This window comes from Lynx rufus, unplaced genomic scaffold (genome assembly GCF_022079265.1).
Source record: "Lynx rufus isolate CCGP_SWC_20201006 ecotype Redwood Valley unplaced genomic scaffold, mLynRuf1.p SCAF_1, whole genome shotgun sequence".
Classification (NCBI taxonomy): domain Eukaryota; kingdom Metazoa; phylum Chordata; class Mammalia; order Carnivora; family Felidae; genus Lynx; species Lynx rufus.
Genome location: NW_025814823.1, coordinates 104,826,949 through 104,854,090, shown reverse-complemented (window position 1 = coordinate 104,854,090; position 27,142 = coordinate 104,826,949). Strand labels below are relative to the sequence as shown.

The following is a 27,142-nucleotide window of genomic DNA, read 5'->3' as shown; positions in this document are numbered from 1 at the left end:
AAGCTGAGTGATTATCTCAGTAGATGTAGAGAGAGCATTTGACAAAATACGCATCCTTTCATGATATAAACTCTCAACAAATTGGGTATGTAAGGAATGTAGGTCAATGTAATAAAGGCATATATGACATGCCTACAGCTAACATCATACTCAGCGGTAAAAAGTGAAAGCTCTTCCTCTAAGATCAGGAACAAGACAACAATGTCCACTTTCACTACTTTCATTCAACTTAGTCCTGGAAGTCCCATCCAGAGCAATCTGGTAAGGAAAGGAAATAAAAGCATTGGTACTGGAAGGGAAGAAATAAAATTGTCTCTGTTTGTCGATAATATTATCTTATAGAGAGAAAATTCTAAAGACTCCACCAAAACCAGTTAGAAATAATCAACAAATTTGGTAAAGTTACAGGATACAAAATCAACATAAAGAAATCGGTTTCAGTTATACATGGTAATGATGAAATATCTGAAAAAGAAATAAATAAAACAGTTCTATTCACAATAGCATCAAAAACAATAGAATACTTAAGAATAAATTTAACCAAGGAAGTGAAACTTCTGTACACCGAATATAAAACTTTGATGAAGAAAATTTAAGAAGACACCAGTAAATGGAAAGATGGAAGTACTAATATTGGTAGAACGTTCATAGTACCCAAAGCCTATTCAATCCTATCCCTACAGCATTCCAATAGCATTTTTCACAGAAATAGAAACAACAATCCTAAATTATTTATAAAACCATAAAACAGGGCACCTGGTTGGCTCAGTCAGTTAAGCAACCGACTCTTGATCTCAGCTCAGATCTTACGCTCAGGGTCATGACTTCAAGCCCCATATTGGGCTGTGCACTGTGTGTGACATCTACTTAAAAACAAACAAAACAGCCAAACAAAAACCCACAAAACACTGAATAGCCAATGCCATCTTAAGAGAAAAAAACAAACCTGGAGGCATCGTGCTTCTTGATTTCAAACTATATTACACAGCTACCATAACCAAACAGCCTGGCACTGGCACAGGGACCATAGGAACAGAATTGAAAGCTCATAAGTAAGTCCTGGCATAGATGGCCAACAATATTTGATGAGAGAACCAAGAATTCTCAATGGGGAAAGGATAGTCTCTTCAATAAATGGTACTAAGGAAACTAGATAATCACACACAGAAGAATGAAATTGGACCCCTATCTTACACTAAAAAAAATAACCTCGAAATGGATTAAAGACTTAAATATAAAACCTGGGGTGCCTGGGTGGCTCAGGTGGTTGAGCATCTGACTTGGTTCAGGTCATGATCTCACGGTTCATGGGTTCAAGCCCCATGTCGGGCTTTGTGCTGACAGCACAAAGCCTGCTTCGGATTTTCTGTTTCCATCTCTCTCTGCCCCTCATCAGCTCACTTGCTCTCTCTCAAAAATAAATAACATTAAAAACATTTTAAAATATAAAACCTGAAACCATAAAACTCCTAGAAGAAAGCATAGGGGGAAAGTGCTTTACATTGGTCTTGGCCATGATTTTTTTTTTTTTTTTGATAGGACACTGAAAGCACGAGCAATGACTGACAGTAAAAATAAGTAAGTGGGGTTACATCAAACTAAAAAGCCTCTGCACAGCAAAAGAAACAATTGACAGAGTGAAAAGTCAACCTACAGGATGGAAGAAAATATTTGCAAATTTTATGTCTGATAAGGGGCTAATATCCAAAATATATAAGCACTCATACAACTCAATAGTAAAAACCAAACAATCCAATTAAAAAAGAGAACCTGAATAGACATTTTTTCCAAAAGGGTCATATACATATCCCCTCATACCTGCTAGGATGGCACTCATCAGAAAGACAAGGGAGAAGTGTTGGTGAGGACACAGAGAAGTGCCCAACCCTTGGGCACTGCTGGTGGGACTGTATGTTGATACAGACACTATGGAAAACAGTATGGAAGCTCCTCAAAAGATCAAAAATAGAACTTCCATATGATCTAGCAATCCCACTTCTGGGTACATATCCAAATGAAATGAAATCAGGTCTCAAAGGAATATCTGCCCTCCCATGTTCACTGCAGCAGTATTCATAATAGCTAAGATAGGGAAACAACATACATGTCCTTTGGCTGATGAATGGACAAAGAAAATGTGGTATATACATACAGAGGAATGTTATCCATCCACAATAAAGAAGGAAATCTTGCCATCTGTGACAACATAGATGGTCCTGAGGGCATTATCCTAAGTGATGAGTCAGAAAGAGAAATACCATATGATGTTATTCTTTGCAGAATCTGAAAAAGCTGAACTCATAGAAACAGAGTGGAACAGTGGTTCCAGGGCTGGAAAGGTAGAGGAAATGGGGAGAAGTTTGTCAAAGGGTACAAGCTTGTAGTAACAAGATGAATAAGTTCTGGGACTCTACTGTACAGCATGTCAACTATAGTTAATAATACTGTATTATATACAAATATTTACTAAGAAGAGTACGTCTTCAATGTTCTCACCACAAACAAGAAACAGTAATCATGAAAGATGACGGAAATGTTAACTAACCTTCTTGTAATCATTTTGCAATATATGTAAGTGTGTCAAATTATCATGTTGTACACCCTACATGTTATATGTCAATTATATCCCAATAAACCTGGGTACAAAACTCAAGAAATTAAAGCTCCAAAGAGTCTCTGATAAAGTTAGACAATTACAGTTACCAGTCTAGAGTTATAGAAAAGAAAACTGAATCCCTTAAAGCATTATTCCTCAAATAAGTAGAGTCTGAGTATTACCAGTTCTATCATGTTCTTGGGGTTGAAAAGGGTGGGGGTGGGGGTGGAATTTCATGGCCAAATAAACTTTAGACACACCTTTACCCAACCATTTCCAGAGCCTTCACCAGACTACCATAAATATTTGAGAAAGGGGATCAAACACAAGGCATTTCCCAATCTTACTGGATGATGCAACAGTGAATTCTACAGGATGGATATTCAGTAGCCCACACTAGAGACAATGCACAGGGTCCAAGTTTCTGGAAACCTAGTCTCCTTGGATAAACACACTGATTTCATTTGAGATGGCATATTTCCTTTTCTTCCCTCAGTGACATGCCAAGTACAATAGATTAACCTAGTTATTATTGAGCTTAAACATCAGTGGGGATGCCATATTTTTAGACTTGTCATAACAGCTTTGCCCCTCCAATGTGCCTCGATGGTCAGAGAGGCCCACCTTCAAATCATGCTACCCTCTGTGGTCTGAGTAAGAAGATTGCTTTTCTTCTTTTTTTAATGTTTATTTATTTTTTTGAGAGGCAGAGAGAGAGCATGAGCTGGGGAAGGGCATAAAGAGAGAAAATCCCAAGCAGGCTCCACGCTGTCAGCACAGAGCTTGATGTGGGGCTTGATCCCACAAACCATGAGTCATGACCTGAGCAGAAATCAAGAGCCTGATGCTCAAATGACTGAGCCACCCAGGCACCCCAGAAGACTGTTTTTCTACAGAGTGGTTCTCTTGGAGGCCTAGCTGGTTTCTTTCAACCCTTTTAGAATTATTCTTCAAGAAAAAACTTGGGATATTGCTGCAGCTTAAAGACAGAATAGTATCCATGCAACACTGCTTGTATCAGTGCCTGTCTCCCTCTCCTTCAGCAGCTCCGTGTGTGGCCCAGAGGGATGGAATAGGTTTACCACTGGATTATCTGTAAAAGTACTGACAGTCACTATCCTGGACTAAAAAATGCAAGTTCTGCGACCACCTGGCCAGATCAATGTTTTGTGGTTGGACATTTAAGTCAAAATGTGCTTTTTTCCCATTATTTTAAAATTACTTTGCTGTAAAAAGATTTAAACCATAGTACAATAAAAATTGCTTCTCCATTCTGAGCTTTTCTATTAGCTATTATCTATCTCTGTAAGGAGGCTGTGTAAATTATTAGACCTGTAAGAATTCCACCTGTCTTGTAAAGGGTAAAATTGCAGGAACTCATTTTCTAGAGATAAGGCAAGGATGTTTCATTGCCTTCCTTTGGCCTGCTTCCATGGGACTCTAAAGTCAGGTTTTCTTAAGCAAAAAAAAAAAAAAGAAAAGAAAAAAAAGAAAAAGGCAGCAGACATGATTTCCATCTGTTTAAACTCAAGGTATCTTCAATTTACTATTATATTCATAGTTTCTATTTGTGAAAGCCTAACTAGTGAGCAAACACTGACCATCGAGAAATCAACAAAGATCGTCTGCATTGTTTATCAGATTTCCTATTTTCAGTAGTAGCTGAGACCAAAGACCAAAACTGGAGACCTGAAGTTTAGGTTCCAATAGATGTGTGGGAAAATTGGAATTTCTGCTGGTGAAACATGTGGACAAAGGGCCTTTCCCAGTATTTACTGATAGGTTCCTCCAAACCAAGTCGGGCTCCATAGCAACAGAATACAGGGTCCCTATGGAAACATGAAAAAATCCACTGCCGTGGCAGAAAGGGCATCATGAGTAGGTATACTTAGAAACATACCATCTGATTGCTGTCAGCTCAGGGTCTCTTCGGCTAGCCCAATAGGATTGTCTCACTTTAATCCGGCCTCAAAAGAGTCTGTTCAAGAGTCGACCCACCACAGTTGTTGGGAAATACTTGACAAGATCACAACTCTATTATTAATCAAGCTTGTGAGAGTCAAGCAAATCCAGAGCAGAAGGCTCAGACTGCCTTCAGCTTCAGAGAGGTGTTGCCCACTCCTTAAACTCTTACCATGCTCCCCTCACTCCCCCAGAGATGCCCAGCTCATCAATAAACAGCCCTCTGCCAAAGGTGGAAATTTCTCAGCCCAAACAAGGCACCTTGCCCTGGACCCTAGCACTTGCCATCTTGAAAAATCTGAGCCCCAATCTTTTCGGCAGCAAAAGACCAATAAAGAATTTAATGTGTTCTTCTATAATCTCCGGGTGAGGGAAATGAGTCCTTGCAGTGCTGCTATTCCTAAAACCCTTGCCCATCAGGACGCTTTGCCTGCCATGCCCTTCCTACCAGACCCTCCTAGGCCTACATGGAGGCAAAATGTGGCTGTTGAGTATCTGTTTCCATTCCGTAAATAAAATTGTTGACAATATAATCCTGAATATTCCAGCTCACAAAGAGAAAGCTCATTTCTCTGGGGGACAATAGGAGAAACAAGTACATACGACTTCAGAGTTAAATGGAAAAGCTAAGTATAACAGGAGTCTATGGCCAGCTGTATGATTCAGGAACCTCAACTGATACCTCCACGATTCAAGAGGTCCAAAATGCCACAGGATGTCATACAGAGTCTACCAGAGGGATGGCGAATGTGAGGCACTAGGGCCACCTAATGATAATGACAGAAAGCACTAATGAGTCACTCCATTCTTTCTCTTAGCACAAACATGGCCTCAGAATCCTTCTAAACACAATGTTCCAGGTAGCTACTTCTAATAGATGGTGCCCTCTCTCCCAAAAGGGAAGCTTTTATTAATTCCAGTTTAACATAATATTCCAGGACAAAAAAAAAAAAAAAAAAATATATATATATATATATATATATATATATATATAGGGAAATGTGTGGGTTCTATGGCCCTTTAAAGCATCACCTATGTGGCCTATCTGGCTCCTGGAAGAAAAATAGTCCTGGGTAAGTGAGCTACAGATGTCTCTAAGCCCTTAACCCAAAATTTGGACTTATAACCCATTGCTTACTGAAGCATGACATTCAAACAAGAGTAAGTTCATTTGCAAGAATTATTTTTTGTGTAAACAGCCACCCCAGTTCTAGCTCCCTATTTGCCTATAACCAGGTCTGTTTTTCATAAAATTGGCCAAGTTAAAAATCAGCTGTGAATATTCATTCACTGCTATGGTAATCAATTGTCACACTCGTCTCTGCTAAGAACAGGAAATCATATACAGTTCAGTGTGTGGGAGTTAAGGCTTCTTGTTTACAGTTCCAGAGTTCTCTTAATGAATGCCAAAGACAGGCAGGGCACATCCATGGGAACCGATCTTCCACCATCAGGGCTGGCCTACGAGGCAATAGAGTGGATGACCCAGTCCGCAAATGTCTTCCACTGTGTTGCTCGCAAGCAGCACTGCCTGTAATGCTCCCATGGCAGCTTGAATGTGAAGTTAGCATTTGACCTTCCCTATCTAACAAAAATAGGAAAACAGAGTTAAGTCTACCCCCAAAGAAACATTTGTCAGAATGGTCTTTTCCTTTGCAGCAGCATCCAGTAGAAGACTGGGCATGTGGGGCAAAAAGATGGGAGCCAGGGGTGCCTGGGTGGCTCAGCCGGTTAAGCGTCCAGCTCTGGATTTCAGCTCAAGTCATGATCTCACGATTCGTGAGATCGAGCCCCCAGTCGGACTCTGTGCTGACAGTGCAGAGCCTGCTTGGGATCCTCTCTCCCTTTCTCTCTGCCCCTCCCACTTCTCAAAAATAAATAAACAAACTTAAAAAAAAAAAAGAACACTAAAAAGAAACAAACAGGGGCGCCTGGGTAGCTCAGCCGCTTAAGCGTCCGACTTCGGCTCAGGTCATGATTTCACGGTTCATGAGTTCGAGCCCCGCAACAGGCTCTGTGCTGACAGCTCAGAGCCTGGAGGTGCTCCAGATTCTGTGTCTCCCTCTCTCTCTGCCCCTCCCTGCTCATGCTCTGTCTCTGTCTCTGTCTCTGTCTCTCTCTCTCTCTCTCTCTCAAAAATAAATAATAAAAACAAAAAAACAAACAAAAGGTTGAGAGCTAGACAGGAGAAGGGACCCCTGGTCATGTCGTGTGTCCATTCACGATTTGCCACATGCAACCCTGCTTACACCTGCCTTCTCTGCCACCAGCCAAGGTGAGACCCAGGACACCAGAATGAGAATGGATGGCCAGCCTTGTTTCATGATTAAGCAATCCCACAGAAGGAGAGGTGCCAACTTCCCACTCTGCTGCTGCTTTTCCTATGAGCTTTTCCTAGTCCCGTGAAACCAAACCAATAAGAGATTCCTACTTGCTAGGGGGTCAGGTTTCAACTATGTGTTTGGAAATCAGTTGTGTGTATCGCAAAGGCACCTGCCTGAAGTTCTATTGTTGTAAATAATGGTGAGGCACTTAGGGCTGCCTCCAACATTCATTTACTCCAAAACTGCAGTTCCACAAAGATCATTAGTCTGGATCTTGGCTCCTCTCCATGGACAGTGCACGTTCACTGCTTCAAGCTGTCCTCACTGCCATGGGAGCAGAGAGTATTCCTCTTTCCTCAGGGCTCATGGTGGGGAGCCATGGGAGAAGATAAGAGGCCACCAGGCCCTATGACATCCCCAGAGCTTCAAAGAGTTGAGGTCATGGGGGAGAGGGACCTGGGGAACATTGGGGTGAGGAGGGAAAGGACGCCAGCAACACTGATGATGATAAGAAGCTCTGAAGGGCCTGAGTCTTCTGCTGGTTTGACCTTGGCATTTATTATTCAAGCTGCAGTCTCACACTGTCTCCCTTTTTTCTCTACTGCCCCTTCTTGCTTCTCATCAGCATTTCTGTGACTCTCTGAAGAGCAAAGCAGTTTCACTGTATCCTCCAGACTGTTCTCATCCTTGAAGCTAAAATACAAATGGCTGATGAATATATGTTTTTGAAGAGAATGCCATCACTAGTAATCAAGGGAATGCAAAGTAAAGCAAGCAAGTTACCATTCCCACCCCCCCCCATAGGTTGGAAGCAATAGTAATACCTAGTGTTGGTAAAGATATGGAGAAGTGGGCACGCTCACACCCTTCTTGTGGGCAAGCAAGTTGGTACAACCTGCTCGATAGCAATTGGGCAATCTGTATCAAAAAGTCTTAAAATGTGGCTCAGATGGCTCCTGTCCCCTAATATTCATTATTACCATCCCATAAAAATAGATTTTTACCAGGCAGGTTCCTGATCATCCAGAATTAAGAGGCTCTTACAGGTTAGTAAGGCCGGCGACTATATTATGGTCAAAGTGGAAACAGAATGCAATCACTTCCAAGAACTTTCCTTAAAAGACAGCTGCCTTTGACATTTGCCTCTTACTCTTGCCTCCTCCATCCACTGCTTGGGAACAAGATTGATACATAGAGATCAGTAATGGTACATGAAGATGAAGGCTGTACCTCAGAGATGGTAGGGCAGAAAGGTGGAAATTGCCTGCGCCCCTCCTGGTTTACCCAAATCTGGGCTCATAGGTAAGAAAGAAGGAAACTTGTATCTCAGAACCTAATCCTTACTGATACAATATTCATGCCCTTTGTCCCAGAAGTCCCATGTAATTTATCTTACGAATCACTCACATGTGCAAAGAGAGATATAAAATGATGCTCACTGCATCCACTAAACTGTTTAAGTGTCCAATAATTGAATGAGTGAATAGGTAAGTACATAGGGAGGGAGAGAGGAAAGGAGGAAGGGAGGAGGGGACGGAGGAAGGAAGAAAAGAAGGAAGGAAAAGTGAGGGAGACAAAACAATGAGGAAGACATAGATGTTAATTGATAATCTTTGAACACACTACATTAAGGCTTGTTTGTGTTGTGCATCTTTTCATTTCAGGAATAAGAGAAAAATTCTAAATGAGAAACCTATATGGATTATATACAGGGGTGGGGGTTTGACAAGATGGAAGATGGGAAGTATCTGGAGACTGCTCATCTTACAGAGGAAATTAATACCTTGAAGGAAGAGCCACACAACTGTCACTCTTGTAACTTTAGACTATACATGGGACCTGCATCAAAGCAAGGTGAAAGAGAGTGAGTAAGATGACCTTAGAGGTTATGATTTCACATTCCAACCATGAGATATGCAAAATGCAATGAGATATCATTTTCATATTTACAAGAGATATGAGTCATAAAATATGACTTACATGAAAAGAATACATAATTATAGTAATTACCACAGTAAAGTTAGGCAAAAAAAAATACATTTACATATTTTAATGACTAAAAGATATGTCACATTCAATCAAATGGGGTCACCAACTGGGTTGATAGTTCGAACCTAACCTGAAAAACAAGACTAAGACAGAATGGGTCTCAGATTTCAGGGATACAGAAGGCAACGTCTGGAATAGACAAGGGACTCAGTATGTTCCATCAAGGTAACAATAAAGAACCAGGTTCCCTGATATTTTAAAAACTTCAAAAAACAATACAAAGGAATATTATATAGACTTAAAGAAATAATTTCTAGCAAAAGTTATAACATGGATGAAACTCGAGGACATTGTACCAAGTAAAATAAGTCTGTCATAAAAGGACAAAAATTGTATGATTCCACTCATATAAAGTCTCTAAAGTAGTCAAAACCCCAGAAACAGGAAGTAGAAATTAAAAGGTGATGGCCAAGGACTGGAGTAAAGGAAAAGGGGGGAATTAAGATTTAAAAAGTACAGAGTTTCAATTTAAAAAATGAAAAAGTTCTAGGGATCCGTTACACAACAAAGTAAATACACTCAACACCACTAAATAGTACACTTAAAAATTATTAAGATGGTATTTAATGTTATGTATTTTTACTACAATTGAAACAAACTAATTAATTAACCAAAAACTTCAGCAAACTGGGGGTGTCTGGGTGGTTCCATCAGTTAAACATCTGACTCTTGATTTCAGCTGAGATCATGATCTCACATTTCGTGAGTCTGAGCCTCACATAGTCCACACTGTTAGCAAGAAGCCCACTTGGGATTCTCTCTCTATCCCTAGCTCTCTGTCCTTCTCCCAATTGTGCACACATGCTCTGTCTCTCCCTCTCTCAATAAATAAATCAACTTAAAAAAAAAAACACTTCAGCAAACTGAAAAGAGACCACCAAATTTTTTTTTACAGTAAAGCAAAAACATGAGATGATATAATTATTTTCTTAGAGGGTAACTATTTTTCAGCCTTGTGAATATTTTGAATTTAATGTGGAAATGTGTAAGATCATCAAAATCTATAGTGTTTATTCCATTTTAAAAGCATAAATTCCATTTTAAAAACTTGACGGTGTTTAAATTTGTAAAACATGAGTTAGAGGCCCTTCAGTGTGTTTATTAGAGTTAGACTGATGAATAAAACATCTCTAAGCTGAATTTAGCATATCAAACACTAGGTTTTTAGATTTATAAACTCAATATATCAGTTATTCCAAACAATGGATTCGAAAAATTAGTAATGTTAAAATGTCCATACTACCCCAAGCCACCTACGATTCGATACGATCTCTATCAAAATTACAATGATGTTGTTCACAGAAATAGACCAAAGAAACCTAGAATTTGTGTGAAATCACAAAAGAGCCCGAAAAGCCAAAACAATCTTGAGAAATAAGAACAAAGCTGGAGGCATCACACTTCCTGATTTCAAACTACAGGAATCAAAGCAGTTTGGTATTGACATAAAAACAGACACAGGGTTCAATGGAGCAGAACAGAGAGGCCAGAAATAAACTGACTCATACATGGGCAATTAATTTATGGTAAAGGAGCCACAAATATACAATGGAGAAAAGACAGTCTCTTCAATAAGCGGTACTAGGAACACTGGACAGCCACATGCAGAAGAATGCAAAAAAACCTGGACAACTGTCTTTCATGACACACAAAAATAAGTTCAATTTGGATCAAAGACTCGAACGTAAGACCTGAAAGCATAAAACTCCTAGAAGAAAACATAGGCAATAAGCTTCTTAACATCAATCTTAGAGATAAGTTTTTGGATATGACACCAAAAGCAAAGGCGGCAAAAATTAAAATCAACAAGTAGGACTCCATCCAACTAAAGATCCTTTGCACCTCAAAGGAAATCATCAAGAAAATGAAGAGCAACCTACCAATAAAAAAAAAAACTTGCAAATCACATATCTGATAATATATCTGATAAGGAGTTAATATCCCAAATACATTTTAAAAAATTCACACAACTCAAGAGGAAGAAAAAATATCCATTAAAAAAAATGGGCAGAGGATCTGAACAGACATTTTTCCAAAGAAGACATATAGATGGCCAACAGGTATATGAAAAAGGGCTCATCATCACTATTCATTGGGGAAATACAAATCAAAATCACAATGAGATATCATCTCCACCTGTTAAAACGTCTATTACAAAAAAGACAAGAAATAACAAGTGTTGTGAGGATGTGGAGAAAAGGGAGCCCTTGTGCACTGTTGGTAGGCATGTAAATTGGTACAGCCACTATGAAAAACAGCATGGAGGTTCCTCAAAAAATTAAAAATAGAACTACCAAGGGGCACCTGGGTGGCTTAGTCGGTTAAGCGTCCGGCTTCAGCTCAGGTCATGATCTCATGGTTTGTGGGTTCTAGCCCCACATTAGCTCAGAGCCTGGAGCCTGTTTCAGATTCTGCGTCTCCTTCTCTCTCTGCACCTCCCCCGGTGACACTCTGTCTCTCTCTCTCAAAAATAAACATGAAAAAAGAAGAAAGAAAGAAAGAAAGAAAGAAAGAAAGAAAGAAAGAAAGAAAGAAAGAAAGAAAGAAAGGAAGGAAGAAAAACTTCCAAATGACCCAACAATTCTACTTATGGGTATTTATCTGAAGGCAACAGAAACACTAACTCAAAAAGGTATCTATACCCCTATGTATAAAGCAGCATTATTTACAATAGCTGAGAGAGAAACAACATTAGGGTCTATTGATGGATAAATAGATAAAGAAAATGTGTTATATATACACAATGGAATATTACTCAGCCATGAAAAGAATGAAATCTTGGGGTGCCTGGGCAGTTCAGTTGGTTGAGCATCCTCCAACTCTTGATTTCAGCTCAGGTTGTGATCTCATAATTGGTGGAATTGAGCCCCACAATAGGCTCTGTGCTGACAGCACAGGGCCTACTTGGGATTCTCTTCTCTTTCTCTTTCCCTCTCCCTCTCTCTCTCTTTGTGCCTTCCCCATTAACACATACTCTCTCTAAATAAATAAGTAAATAGCCTTAAAAAAAGAATGACATATTAAAAAAAGATGAGTGGATAAAGATGTGATGTGCACACACACACACACACACACACACACACATTGGAGTATCATACAAAGAAAAGGGTGAGATTTTGTCATTTATGACAACATGGATGGACCTAATGAATACTATGCTAAATAAGTCAGACAGAGAAAGACAAATACCATATGATTCACTCATCTGTGGAATCTAAAAAACAGAACAAATGAATAAATTAGAAAAGCAAAATCAGACTTACAAATACAGAGAACAAATTGATGGTGGCCAGAGGGAAGAGGGTGGAAGGGTGGGCAAAAAAGGTGAAGGGGAGTGCAAAATATAGGCTTCCCATTATGGAATGAATGAGTCACAGGAATAAAAGCCACAGCATAGGGAATGTAGTCAATGACACTGTAATTGCATTTTAGCTATTATATGGAGCCACACTTGTGGTGAGCATAGCGTGACATATAGAGAAGCTGAAGTATACAAGAATCACACCAGAAACTAACATAACAGTGTGTGTCAACTATACTTAAAAAAAAACACTTTTAAAAATAAATAACAAAAAAACATATATATACACATACACACTGACATACAGGTACACATACTACATACATATATACACAGATAAATGTGCGCGCACACACACACACACACACACACACACTGAACCCATTTCATTCCCCTGTGCTTTTCTTCATTACTATTTGAATTTCTCCACATCAAAAGTAATTAAACACAACATTGGGCAAGAAATAGTAACCCTGGAAGATGAATACACTTAAAAGTTTAATTATTGTTAGGAAAGATGTCAAGAAATCATGGACATTTTCAGGTCTAGTAATATTTTCTTTATGGAAAATTTTCCAAACATTCCTTTTCCCACCCAGATTCCAATGCTATTCCCTACGTTCTCCGTCTTGATTCTTCCTGCCTGATGACACAATCTGTCTTCTGGACAGAGACCCTGGTAACTCAAAATGTGCTCTGTGGACTAGCAGCCTCTACACAACCTGTCTAGAAGAAATGCATCATCTTTAGCAGGATGAAGCAGAGGTAATAAAAATAGAGCTTGGATCTAGTCCAGCTAATTAAAGGATACTTTTTTCAAATATGGGTATGTATTTGCATGAAACCATCCTTTTTGCCTTCTAGGAAAACTTACTACCAAAAATTAAACTAAAATTATAACCAATTCTTGTGTTTCAATTCTGTCTGGTAACTAGAAACAGTTAACAATGATGACTATTCTGTGTACCTGACAGCAAAAACTAATTGAAAAGGAGAGCAGAACCAAGAGTCCTGTCTTCTCTCTCCCTTCTCTATCCACTAGGGTGCCTCACTGCAGCCAGCTGTTGAGAGGAGAGAAGACTGACTGGAGGCATCCCCAAGAACAAGGAAGCAAGGGAAGCTTGATCATTCTCTGGGGTAAAGCTATGAAATCAAGACATCAGAGTGGACAGATGCAAAATAACCTTTAAAGAGACCAAATAGCTCCCAGGCCTCTGAGAGGAGACAGTAAGCTGATCAAATATATTAACATATCTAAGGGAAAAATGTTTCAGTCTCCAGGGGCAGTTGGTCAGGCAGGAAGGCTTAGAAAAAGAAGAACTTTAGAGGCAAATGCTAAAGCCATCAGGAGGACACCTTGCGACCCACCTAGTGTGAGATAAAGGAAAAGTCATTTCTATCATTATAATATCGACGTGTGATGATGCCAGAGCTGGGCAGCAGCAATGCAGGAAATGACAGAGGTGTTGGGTTCTGGAAGGCTGGGACCATGAAGCACCAAAACCCTAACAGACCTTGCTTGGATCCATGCTCCTCCCACCAGCTTGCCAGTAAAATCAAGCTTCCTTAGCGCAAGGCCTTCAAGGAAAGAAGGTACGACATAAGACTGCCCAAACACCTCTCCAGTCTCTACCTAACTTAATGCAAGAGCATCCTGACTTTATATAACATTTCTGTGACCTGGGTGATAGAAAAGAATCCTGGGAGACACAACCACTCTCTTATTCTATTGACGATTGTTCTTGTACGTTAGAGTCCCGGCAAGGGCACCAAGATAACGTCACCCCGAAGCCCCTGGGAAGGCCAGCCCAGACAGCCAGGGTCCACGCCCGTTCTGCCTGGGCGCATGCTCAGGGCTTTGCTTTGAAAACTCCCATCAGCCTGGGCCACAGAGATCGGTTCATGATTATTCGCTAAGATGTTGATTATAAACATGTAATTTTTCTTATTCGACATTATTAATCAGAGGCATGCAAACTAAGAAAAAAAATTAGCAAAGGGAAAATTGGCACACAGTTTAAGCAAAAAGCATTCCCAAATACTGTAAGTAGCAGCAGAAAGCAGAAAGACACCAAACATTTTTTTTTTTTCAACGTTTATTTATTTTTGGGACAGAGAGAGACAGAGCATGAACGGGCGAGGGGCAGAGAGAGAGGGAGACACAGAATCGGAAACAGGCTCCAGGCTCTGAGCCATCAGCCCAGAGCCCGACGCGGGGCTCGAACTCACGGACCGCGAGATCGTGACCTGGCTGAAGTCGGACGCTTAACCGACTGTGCCACCCAGGCGCCCCAAGACACCAAACATTTTAAAAATAGGTATATACCTCTGACCCAGGAATTTTACTTCTAGGAAGGTATCCTTATCTACTAACTAAGGGTACGAACACAGATTTAACCATGATGATGTCTTCTAGAGCAGGTCATAATAGGTAAAACATGGAAATGGCACAAATATTCAACAGTTGAAACTGGTTAAGTATCTACAACGCAATCGCACAATGACATTTGCAATATGCTACAAAAGTACATTTACTGACCAGGGAACATACTCTCAATGTAGTCTCCTTCTCTTTTTTTTTTTTTCATTTTTTTTAATGTTTATTTATTTTTGACAGAGAGAGAGAGACAGAGTGTGAGTGGGGAGGGGCAGAGAGAGACAGAGACACAAAATCTGAAGCAGGCTCCAGGCTCTGAGCCATCAGCACAGAGCCCAATGCAGGGCTCGAACTCACGGACTGTGAGATCATGACCTGAAACAGACGCTTAACTGACTGAACCACCCAGGTACCCCTCCTTTTCTTTTATTTCGTTCTATTTTCTAAGTTTTTCAGTGAACATTTATTATCACAAAAAGCCCTGGTTCTAAATCAAAGTTGAGGAACTGCTGCTGTTCATTTAAAGAATAGAATCCAGTCACTGGAAAGAAGAGGGCACACACACATATCCATTTAACTCCTCTCTCCACTAGAGAGCAAAGGAGTCTCAAAGAGGTATAAAGGGCTTATCTGAGGCCACCCAGGGCTATTACCCAGCGCTGCAGATACTCATGCTAAGAGGTGTTCAATTGATCCTAATGCCATCCAGTTAGAGCAGAACCTTGTCTCTCTATGCAACTCAACACCAGTGTCTCAGCTCAGAAAACAAAGTGGCCCCTCTAGCTATGTGTTGAGCCAAAATATTTGAATAAAACCCTTTCTAATGATCTCTTCTCTATGTCCTAAACCCAGTAGTAAGAAACCTCAGTTTGCAAACTTCATCCCACATGATATTCTAGGATTTTTCTGAAGTCATAAAATATCAAGCTTGCCTTGAGACATTCCAGAGTGAACCGGTGAGCTGGGGAAGGGAGAGAGAAAATGACAAAGAAGAAGGTCTACTTTGTGACTCAGACTTAGTGTCGGTGCTTAGTGTGAAAACTCTTCTACTTTGTGAAAGCCTTCATCTTTCTGTGCACCAGAAAAGAACACACCCGCCTCTCAGAAGCTGACTTGGGACTCCAGTCCGCTGCTGCGAGAAAGTCATGCCTCTCTTCCCTTCTGTGACCTAAGTCGAGTGACAACTTGACCCATTTCCAAAGAGACACTTATTGCAAAACTGTAATGAACACTGCCACATCCAGCCTTCAATAATCCTTCTATAACATCTGTTTTCTCCTCAGGCAACATTCATTTGGAGATTTTTTATAACACAGAGGAACAGAGCAATGCTTCCCTCACTCCACAGACCAGGAAAGCAGCCATCAAAAGGGAAAGGGAATAGTCCAAGCTTCCCCATCTCCCCAGGCCTCCATCTTGGCTGCCATTAACAGATGCACACCAGCACCGGGAAAAATAAGTGACCCACAAAGGGATAAAGGTCTTACTTACGGACACACATTTCCCGGCTTTCATAAAATCCAGGACAACACTGAGATTTGCGCCTATACATAGTTTTCTCTCCATGTCGATAGGCCGTCCGATAACTGATTCTACACAGAGGGAGAAATCACACTGTTACTTCTTTTGACTGACAATTTGATTAGAAATCAAGAATTTTTATTTTAATATCAAAGGGCTATTACATATATATATATATAATAAAGGTATGAAGAGCAAAGTATTCTAAAACAGTTAAGAAGAAACAGGGAGGGGCACCTCGGTGACTCAGTCGGTTAAGATTCCAACCTCGGCTCAGGTCATGATCTCACAGTTCGTGAGTTCGAGCCCACAGTTAGGCTCTGTGCCGACAGGTGGGAGCCTGGAGCCTGCTTCGGATTCTGTCTCCCTCTCTCTCCGCCCCTCACTGGCTCTCCCTCTGTCTCTCTCTCTCTCAATAATAAATAAACATTTTAAAAACTTTTAAAAGAAGAAGAAACATGGAATAAATGTCTTGATGAATAGTATGCTAACTCTTAATCAGTTTGCTAAGAATATATTAAAATTGCCCATTTAAGTCAAGTTATACTTTATTTCAAGGGATCAGAAGTTTTATGACTTTCCTATTTCACTTATCTTGAGATAGCTCAGAGAGTATAATTAATTTCAGCTATGACACTGATCTAATTACCATTCACATATGTTTTTTTTTTTTTAATTTTTTTTTTCAACGTTTATTTATTTTTGGGACAGAGAGAGACAGAGCATGAACGGGGGAGGGGCAGAGAGAGAGGGAGACACAGAACCGGAAACAGGCTCCAGGCTCTGAGCCATCAGCACAGAGCCTGACGCGGGGCTCGAACTCACGGACCGCGAGATCGTGACCTGGCTGAAGTCGGACGCTCAACCGACTGCGCCACCCAGGCGCCCCATCACATATGTTTTAAAGGAAGAATTCAGAGAATTCCTCGAAAAATGAGACAACACAGTCTCATCCCACTATAAAATAGAAGTATACAGGGGCGCCTGGGTGGCTCAGTCGGTTGAGCGTCCAGCTTCAGCTCGGGTCATGATCTCACAGTCTGTGAGTTCGAGCCCCGTGTTGGGCTCTGTGCTGACAGCTCAGAGCCCGGGGCCTGTTTCAGATTCTGTGTCTCCCTCTCTCTCTAACCCTCCCCCATTCATGCTCTGTCTCTCTCTGTCTCAAAAATAAATAAACGTTAAAAAAATTAAAAACAAAAATAGAAGTATACAAAGGACTCTCACATTTAACTAAAGCTTCATTCATTCACTGATTCATTTATGCAATACACGCTCACTGAGTGCTTAATATATTCCAGGCACTGCTCTAGACACTGGGGAAGTAGCTCAGAGTGAGCAAAACAATATAAAGCCTTGCCCTCAAAGAACTTACACTCTACTGGGGAAGACAGACATATAGAATTTAAGTGCAGATACATATTAAACAAATAAATCGGTCATATCATGACTAGTAATGATTATATAGTGTGATGAAAAATAAGGCCTGACTAAGGAAAGAGAGTGTGACAGGAAGGGAATACTTGTTTAGATGGAGTGGTGGAGGAAAGCCTGTCTGAAGAAATAACATTGAGCATAACATTTAGTGCAGTATAAATCAACAGGTGTCACATTAGACCCATGACTCACACCATGGTAGGCATTTTACCAATAAAAGTAAGGCATCTCTGGTCCCTTCCATATTAACATTCATATTTAAGATGTTTTTCTTCTCTGTTTTCACATTTATAGGGGAAAAAATGTGGCTTAAGTTGAGTTCAAGTTTAAATTAGTCCAAATTGAGTCAGATATTCAAGTAGAAACGTATGCTGGAATATGAGTTTCTTGAAGTCCATAATTAAGAGTGTCTCCCCCGTTTACGCATCACACAAAAGCTGCATGAATTCTTGCTAACCAAACTGTGGTAACCAGGAGACACTTCCCCTGTAAGCTCATCAAGGGCATGGACAGGCTTTTTTTTTTTTTTTTGCATGTCTATATCTCCTATGGTTTGGAACAAGGCTAGGACAGTAACAAGCACTCAATAACTATTGACTAGATGAACAGATGCATCTTCTCATACATGTAACGTCTCTGTAGTAAAGTACTTCCCAGTTAGCCAAACTCCATAAATAGACCTGAGCTTTGATTACCTGTGCCGCGTACATTTAAACCAGTTCAGAATGTCAGTGCAGCTGGTGTAGTAAATTTGATCGAAGGGATGCGGGTATGACTCTTGCACAGTCACTGAGTAGCTGAAAAGAAGAAGAAAGGTAAGGAATCAGTAGTTCCTACTCTTACATTAATGATGTACTGTGTACATACAAACATCATAGACTAAATTATCTCCATTTGCTGACTTTCAAAAGAGAATCTCCACGTGTTTACAGGTTTTTATTTGACTGAGAACACCAAAAGGACCAATATTAATAATACATTTAAAAGATAAGAATTCATGTTCTAAATTCATAAAAAAATTCTCTTTACTACTCACCATTAACTCTGATAACCCTAAACTTGAAAACGTTACCACCATGTACGTTTCTGTACTTAATGGCATCCCCTCATCCCAGGTGTCCAGGCTTAACCCAGAACTTACACAAGGAAGTTTTCAACCGAAATGTGCATGCAAATAATAAGCTAAGAGACAATGTGAATATTATTACTAGTACATTTTGGTACTGATTCTGGAAAATCAAAAAGAACACACTTCTCAGGTTGGAACTTGAATTAATTTGGTTTTGGGTTCCTGCCCTACTTTTCAGGCGGTGGAAGAATACATACAACCTCTGAATAAAAACTACAAAGAAGTCTCTAAGCTAGGTTCTAAACACACAGCTGAAACAACTAGCCTGAAATATACATACCCACAGCCTGCTGCTACTTAGCCTGGGTTTTCAATACATTTCACTAACAGCTTCTTGTTAAAGTAAAGGCATGCCATCCTAAGAGCCTAAGAATGCAGGTGGAAAACATCCACAAAACACAAAAGCATTCAATGTTCAATGTCATATTTCTTCATTTTAAAGCAGTCTATTACATGACTCAAGAGCTTAGAGCTCCTGCCTATAGGAGAACCCGAAGCATCCTCTTGTCCAAACAAGTTAATCCTCTTCTCTTTAACAGTCTCAAAGATTTTCACTAAAATCGTTAATTCACCCTAGCAAACAAAACAGACCACAATTATGGACTCACTTGCAGCAAATCAATGGACCAACTTCATTATTAGGTACAGATGAGACTTCTCTAGTCTAGGTATTGACTAGAGAAGCCACAGAAGGAATGAGTTTGAAATGTTGGCATAAAGAATTCAGGTTAGGGGTGCCTGGGTGACTCAGTCGGTTAAACATCTGACTCTTGACTTCAGCTCAGGTCATGATCTCACGGTTTGTGGGGTTGAGCCCCACATCAGGCTCTGTGCTGACATTGCCAAGCTTGCTTGGGATTCTCTCTCTCCCTCTCTCTCTCTGCTCCACCCCCTGCTCACCCTCTCTCCATCAAAAATAAATATTTCAGGTTAGATATAGGGCAGAACCTTCTCATCTGAAAAGCTATGTGGTGCTGGCCTCCCCACCAATGGGATTTCTTTCTCTAGCCAGTCTCTGTTAGCCATAACATACTTAGGCTTCAATAGGAAGTCTATAAAATAACCTAACTATTCACCCTTTTGTGTATTTCATTCTTTGGGCCATTGCACCTTGATTTCTAGGTAAATTTAGGGATCCTCTACAAATCTTAGGCAGATGCAACAGGTCTTACTGAACAGATCATTGGATTAGCAGAAGACAGGGTTATCCTGATCAACAGTAAGAAACTAGATGGCAATCAGCAAATAACCTTCTTTTCCTGTTTTTATTTTTTTTAATGTTTTTATTTATCTTTGAGACAGACAGAGACAGAGCATGAGCAGGGGAGGGACAGAGAGAGAGGCAGACACAGAATCGAAGCAGGCTTCAGGCTCTGAGCTGTCAGCACAGAGCCCGACGCAGGGCTCCAACTCACCGACTGTGAGATCATGACCTGAACCAAAGTCAGACGTTTAACTGACTGAGCCACCTAGGTGCCCCTTTCCTGGGTTTTGATAACCACATCTTAAAACCAGGGGGTCAGAGGTAGTCTTGAAGATCCCTTCCACTTGGCATTCTGAATTTCTAACGTACATTTTAGGTGACTATTTTCTTCTCTACCATATGCAACCTGAGGCTACCGGCAAGAACAGGTTCAGATGATCGCACAGTATGCAAATGCCAACATCTGTGATATTACTCCTTTAGGGGAAAAGAGGCCTCTGTCAAAATACAAAGGTTCTTAGGGTGGGTGCCTGGGCAGCTCAGTCACTCAAGCGTCTGACTCTTGATTTCGGCTCAGGTCATGATCTCACGTTTTGTGAGATTAGAGCCCCATATCCTGTTCTGTGCAGACGGCACAGAGCCTGCTTGAGATTTTCTCCTCTCCCTTGCCCTCTTGCCCTCCCCCCACTCATGCTCTCTCTCAAAATAAATAAATAAGTGTTTTAAAAAATATATAAAATTTCTTGGAACAAAATATCACAGTAAGCTATTAATGTCTTCTGACTTCAGCACTGCTCTGAGGTTCACGTTAATGCAAATTAGAAGACCTCGCCAACTTTTTTCCTGCCTCTCCAGCTGCTTGTAAATAACTGAAACTTGAGGTCTGTAGCATTATTTGTCCACTCCATTTTAGTGGACAGCAAAGCAGATGAACATCCTCTGTATATGAAACTACCATACAGGTGCGGTCTTATATTACCTGTGAACAAAACACAGCTGCTTTCCTCCACTAGAGGAGTTAAAAAGAAGCCACTCTGAATCAATGCCAGTTGGGTGACAACAATATTCTACCAGGCCCTACAGCACTAATACAAGTGAACTACACTGGTTTGTTGGAACTACACTTAATGCTTTATTCCCATAAAATTTCAAAGGTTATGTTATGACATTAAATGTCTGTATGCCTTCAAGAGCAGAAGTGATCATAGACAAATGGGTCCCGGGCAAACGCAGCCCATTTGATGTGGATGGCAGCACGGATTCCATAGGCAATCATGAGAAGTATGTTCACTAATTTCTAGCAGCCTGTAAGGTTGTTTCAAATGAGAAGAAATACTGAAGAAGAGGAATTTGCTCTCTGGCCTCTTGCCCCTCACCAACAGCACACACTTGCAGGATGCTTCCGTGGTTTTAGAAGATACAAAAGCTCTTCTCCATGAAAGGGTCATCGAACCATTTAGGATTCCAATTCAACGAAAAGGTATTGAACATCTTCTCTGCAGCTCCCACCCCCTAAGAGCTCTCAGCAGAGGCTAGCTCTCAAGGCTAAAAACAACACAATATGGCTTTAACAGAGAAATATGTACAGTTTGGGGAATAACCAAAGACAAAGTTGACGATGCTTTGAGCCTTTCTCTTCCACCTCGACTCCTCTTCTTAAAATTATTGGGAAGCTAGGGGAGCCTGGGTGGCTCAGTCGGTTGAGCATCTGACTTCAGCTCAGGTCACGATCTCACGGTTTGTGGGTTTGAGCCCCGCGTCAGGCTCTGTGCTGACAACTTGCTCAGAGCCTGCAGGCTGCTTCAGATTCTGTCTCCTTCTCTCTGCCCCTCCCCTGCTCATGCTCTGTACCTCTCTGTCTCTCAAAAATAAATAAATGTTAAAAAAAATTTTTTTTAAATTATCGGGAAGCTCAAACTCAGTTCAGAACTGACTGAAAACAAATTACTTGGCACGATGATCAGAAACAGGCTTCTAGTCAAGTCTGTGGGAGAAAGGCTCTAAGCCTTTTCACACCAAATTTCCTTTCTGTTGCATTTTATACATTCTTCCTCTTTTCTAGACAATCTTTCTCTCTTTTCTTACCCATTTTTAATGGCATTACAATCACACTACAAATTTTGGAAAACAACATTTTAAGGAGAGAATTCTCTAACTCATATGTAACCACCAATAGCATATAGCAGATTTTTTTTACAGTCTCCAGGGGTTTTTCATTTTTTGTTTTAGTTAGCTTTTTAGTTTTTATATTATTACAACCATACAATGCACATACTTTTGAAAATTACTGTTAAACTCGAGTATATTATAAGCATGGACTAGTAAATAATTTTCAAATTGTGACTGCCAAATACTCCGTAAATTTGCTCAATACCCACCCAACTAGTTGAACAACTAACTTGTCACTTTTCAAGGGGCCACTTTGTGGAAGCTGTGTGCTCGTAATCTGAGGGGAAAGGTCTCTGAACAGGCTAGCCTCCTCTGGGTCTTTATCACAGCTTCCGGGCTGCTGTTTGAACTTCATCAGCGCCTCTGCTAACAGTCCACACTTCCATGTTCATCAGCGGCTGCTCTTTTTTTTTTTTTTTTTTTTAATTCTTGAGAGAGAGGGAGAGAAAGAGAGCACCTGCAAGTGGGGAAGAAGGGCAGAGGGAAGGAGAGAGAGAAACCCAAGCAGGTGCCATACTCAGCGTGGAGCCCAATGAGGGGATTTATCCCACGGCCCTGGGATCGTGACCTGAGCCGAATTCAGGAGTTAGACGCTCAAACGACTGAGCCACCCAGGCGCCTCAGCAGCTGCTCTTATGTACTCACTTCAGCAGCGTATATACCAGTGGCTGCTCTTAAAGTCAGTGTGGGAAGGAACTTTCTTGACTGTCTACTTCAATCGTGTGTTTTTCTTTCAATGTTTATTCATTTTTTTGAGAAAGACAGACACAGTGGGGTAGGGGCAGAAAGAGAGAGAGAGGGAGACACAGAATCCGAAGCAGGCTCCAGGCTCTGAGCTGTCAGCACAGAATCCGACACGGGACTCAAACCCAGGAACAGTAAGCTCATGACCTGGCCGAAGTCGTACGCTTAACGGACTGAGCCACCCAGGTGACCCCAAACGTGTTTTTATCACAAATGATCAGCACGGAGCTCCCTGTGCTAGCAGTCACTCTACAGCCAGCACTAACACCACGGCCCCGAGACACCACCCTGTCCCATGCTACCTCTCGGATGTCATTAGAACATCTAAAGCTTCTAAAGTAGACAATAAGCTCCAAACTGCGGTATCAATGGAATCTGACCTCAATTCTACGCTACTTTCCCCACAGCAATGCAGAACTCTTCATCTCCTGCTTGTTTGCTTAATCTTCTCAAATACACTGAAAACATATCACCACCGTAATTTTAACCTATTAAATATCATCTGGGGAGAAACCCCAGCAAGATTTAATGTAAGGTCAAAGAACAGGGGGCGGGGGGGGGGGGAGGGAAGCCATCATCACTTGGATGCATTCCAAAGTGGTTAGTGACATTTTATCTGCCAAAATGATCTTGTTACTTTCATCAGACATGGTAGGAATTATCATTTCTTATCTCTGCTCGCTTCAGGACTAGCTGCAATCAGTACCACTTCTGTGCTCCACCCCCAAGGCGACGGACAAAGAAGGGCTCCTCTTCACTTGTGTCTTCCTGGGAGGAAACCCTAATAGATGCAAACACTTCAACTCCCAGAACAGGGAAAGGGATGCGGAGAAGAAACAGAAAGTTCACGGAATCATCAGTCTCCCCCAGGACGCTGCGCAGGCTGCCTTTAACAACAAGTACCCCCTGTATATTCTAAATGATTTAACTTTCGTTAATTTCATTTCATGTACACCTTCTGAGAACCGCTGCATTAAAAGGAGGCCTGCTTTTGTCTGAAAATAAACGATTTGGCAGGCCTGGGGCAGGGACTGACGGTCTGCATTTCTGACAGGCAATGCTCATTAAGCACACTGTGGAAAGCAAGGCTCCAGCCGAATCCACTTGGGACAGGTGGGGTTTAGATAAGGCACAGCTACAGCGAGCCCCGCTCGGACCTACTACCAAGAATTTTGTCCTTGAAACTCATCTTCCTCTCCCCATTTCAATTCAAGCCCTATTTTACTTTTTTTAATGTTTATTTATGTATTTTTGAGAGAGAGACAGAGAAACAGAGAAAAACCCAAGCAGGCTCCACGCCATCAAGATAGAGCCAGACGCTTAACCGACTGAGCCACCCAGGCGCCCCTACCCGAGTGTTTTTGAAAATACAGGACAAGGCGTCACCCGCACTTTCATTTGACCATTTTAATTTACATTCCTTCCTTCATTCTTGTCAAACAATCCCACTTTCTTCTACCTTTCTTCAAAGAATCATCATCTAGCCTTAAAACGGGAAATGTATCAATAAGAAGATTACGGTTGTCCATCCTTTTTTCTAGCAGGTCATGGAAAAAAAAATACAGTCGGGGGAAAAAAAAAACCCTCCATCATTTCCCTACTCTTTCACCCTCATTTGCCGTCCCCATTAGTTAGTGTTTTAGAGGTTACTCTAATCACTTCTTCAACAGTGGGATTGCATTAGGTTTAGAGACCAATGTGCCCCCTGTTGTCTGTCTCTCCTCTCTCCCCATTGCCCCACTGATTTCCATATGAAGTCCTTTCATTCCTTGTCAGAAGGTACTCAAGCAACAGTTATTTCTTGAGCACGTGCCCTAAGCAAGGCAGTGTTTTAGACACCGGGAATTATCAACGGCAAACAGAACATGCAATTATGTGTTGCCAAGTTTCGTCAAACCGTTGAACGAGGAATCGGGGCAAAATGTGCGTGTATGAGAGGGTGCTGGATTAACTCAAGTCTTGGTTGTTTTTTCTTTATAGCCTTTCCCTCAGAGAGCCCACCTGTTCGATCTCATCATGCTGGGGACTCCCAATCCTGTACTCCGAAACACAGCCAGGCCCACCTCTCACACCGATCTTAAGAACACAACATGGCAGAACCACACTCACCTCTTCCCTCTCAAATCAACTCTCTTCCTTTAATTTTTTTCATATGTGCAATGACACCTCCACTCTTTCACCGGGCAGGCTGTAAATCCCCCCCTTTCCTGCCTCCTTCACATCCTACAATCAACGTATGACCAAGATTCTGACTGATTCTTATTTCAGAGCATCTTACGAATTTGATTTTTTCCTTCTATTCCAAAGCTTGCATCCTCCCACAAATTCAACCATCAATGGCCCTCCCTTTTTTTTTTTTTTCAACATTTATTTATTTTTGGGACAGAGAGAGACAGAGCATGAACGGGGGAGGGGCAGAGAGAGAGGGAGACACAGAATCGGAAACAGGCTCCAGGCTCTGAGCTGTCAGCCCAGAGCCCGACACGGGGCTCGAACTCACGGACCGCGAGATCGTGACCTGGCTGAAGTCGGACGCTTAACCGACTGCGCCACCCAGGCGCCCCTACCCTCCCTTTTTTAAATGGGAAATGTACCCCTTCTTATATTCACGGACTCATTTTTATGCATTTATGGGTGTTCATTATGCACTTCGTAAGTGAAATACTTATGGGAGGTGCTGTAACGATTATGAGGATAATTAATAGGAGGTCCTTCCCCTTCAATTCTATGTAATACAGTTAATACCACAAACACATAGAACTTTATTACATACACGTATTTCCTCTACAGCTTAAAGATTCATAATGGAACTATGTGTGTAGGAACCAGTGCGCCCCTCCAATACCCCAGCTGCTGTGCTGGGAAGCCTCTGACCTGTGCTCGTTTGTTTGGTTTTTTTCCATTTATTTATTTATTTTTCATTTATTTATTTAAAGTCAAGTTAGTTGACATACAGTGTGGTATTGGCTTTTACCTGGTGACTGGAATGTGTACCCTGTGGTGTGCTACTCATGGCGCTGGGGGTAATGGGGACAAGCGATGGAGAGGTGGATGCAATGGCATACACAGCTATCAAACATACCTATTACTCTTGAGCACTGGGGCATACTAGAAGGATGCCACCTCCTCTTTGAAAAACTGACATGTACAATGTTACTTTTGGATAAAGATGTTTTCTTAGGAATGCAACTAGCACAGGAGAGGGGCGTAGACGACATTTGACTGTACTGTAATGGCACTGGATGGTCTGTGCTATCTGTGTGTTCCCAAAAGGACTAGGGGATCTCTGACAATGACCTGTTGTGTCGTACGCCCTCTGTATTTCCCACTGCAAAGTGCCCTGATCTGCACACTACATCGGCTGCTTTGCTGTAATCTATTCAACCACGCCCTCCTGCGGTCCTGTACTAACACTAGTCTTTTGCTCAAGGCCCTCAGCGGTCTGGGTAGCCCTGGTTTCAAGCTCCCTTCCATTCCCAGAACCGCACATCATCACTGCCATCCACTTGTCTTATTCAAGTCTTTGAGAACATCTCAGCCTTTGCCCCGTTCCTCCTGAAACCTTGTCTCCCTTTTCAGGCCACATAAAGCCCAGTTTTCTTACACTATACATTCCAGCACTTCAGGACAGTATCTCATGCTGTCTTTCACTGCTCATGCATCGGTTCCTCATGCATAAGTCTAGCTCCCTGAGCTTACTGCAAATAGACCGAGAGCAAGGAGAAGATGCCTGGGAGATCATTTTGAGGGAGCTAGTAATATTTTCCCTGCATCATACAATTGCTCCTGTGTTGGAATCAACAGATCAAGTTTTCTTTCACTTTATATTCCAGAAGACCAAGGTGAATAACACCGTCTAGTTTATTAATATAACCACTGCTTTTTACATAAATAAGTCATTTCATCGTCTCTTCTCAAATTCTAATTTCATAGATCAGACTGCTAATGACAGTACATTAAAAAATAACTTATCCGAAATCATTTCTCAGAGTACTTTCAAAACTATTACCTTTCCCAGTGACTGCACACATTAGGGTCTTCAAGATTCAGCGAGGATGCTGTCCTGCTCCAGAGACATAACAATAAACCAATGAAGCTCAGGCATGAGTTCGAAGAAATAACCATTTTTTTTTTACTGAAGAACAACCTATAAGAAAAAAAAAAAACACTCCAAATTAGAGATGCATTAAAGTGACCCAAACATAATTCTTTTCAGTACAGCAACCATTTGGTACCAGTTGTCACTAGGGCCGAACGAGGCATAACAAGCCATGTGTTTAAATAGACAGGTCACCAGATTTCATGGTCCAAGAGAGAGGTATTCCTTGTGCT

The 27,142-nt window shown here is 41.3% G+C and overlaps 1 protein-coding gene across 1 annotated transcript in view; it reads right to left on the bottom strand.

The window, feature by feature from the left end:
• Positions 1-26,938, bottom strand: part of MEGF10 (multiple EGF like domains 10) — a 132,363-nt gene extending 105,425 nt beyond the window's left edge. The window contains exons 1-3 of the mRNA XM_047094241.1: positions 26,820-26,938; positions 18,260-18,361; positions 16,101-16,201 (exon numbers count right to left, since the gene is read on the bottom strand). Coding sequence (XP_046950197.1) covers positions 16,101-16,201; positions 18,260-18,361; positions 26,820-26,935 — 319 coding nt within the window. The 5' untranslated portion in view covers positions 26,936-26,938. The remainder of the gene's footprint in view (positions 1-16,100; positions 16,202-18,259; positions 18,362-26,819) is intronic.
• Positions 26,939-27,142: the final 204 nt, after the last annotated feature.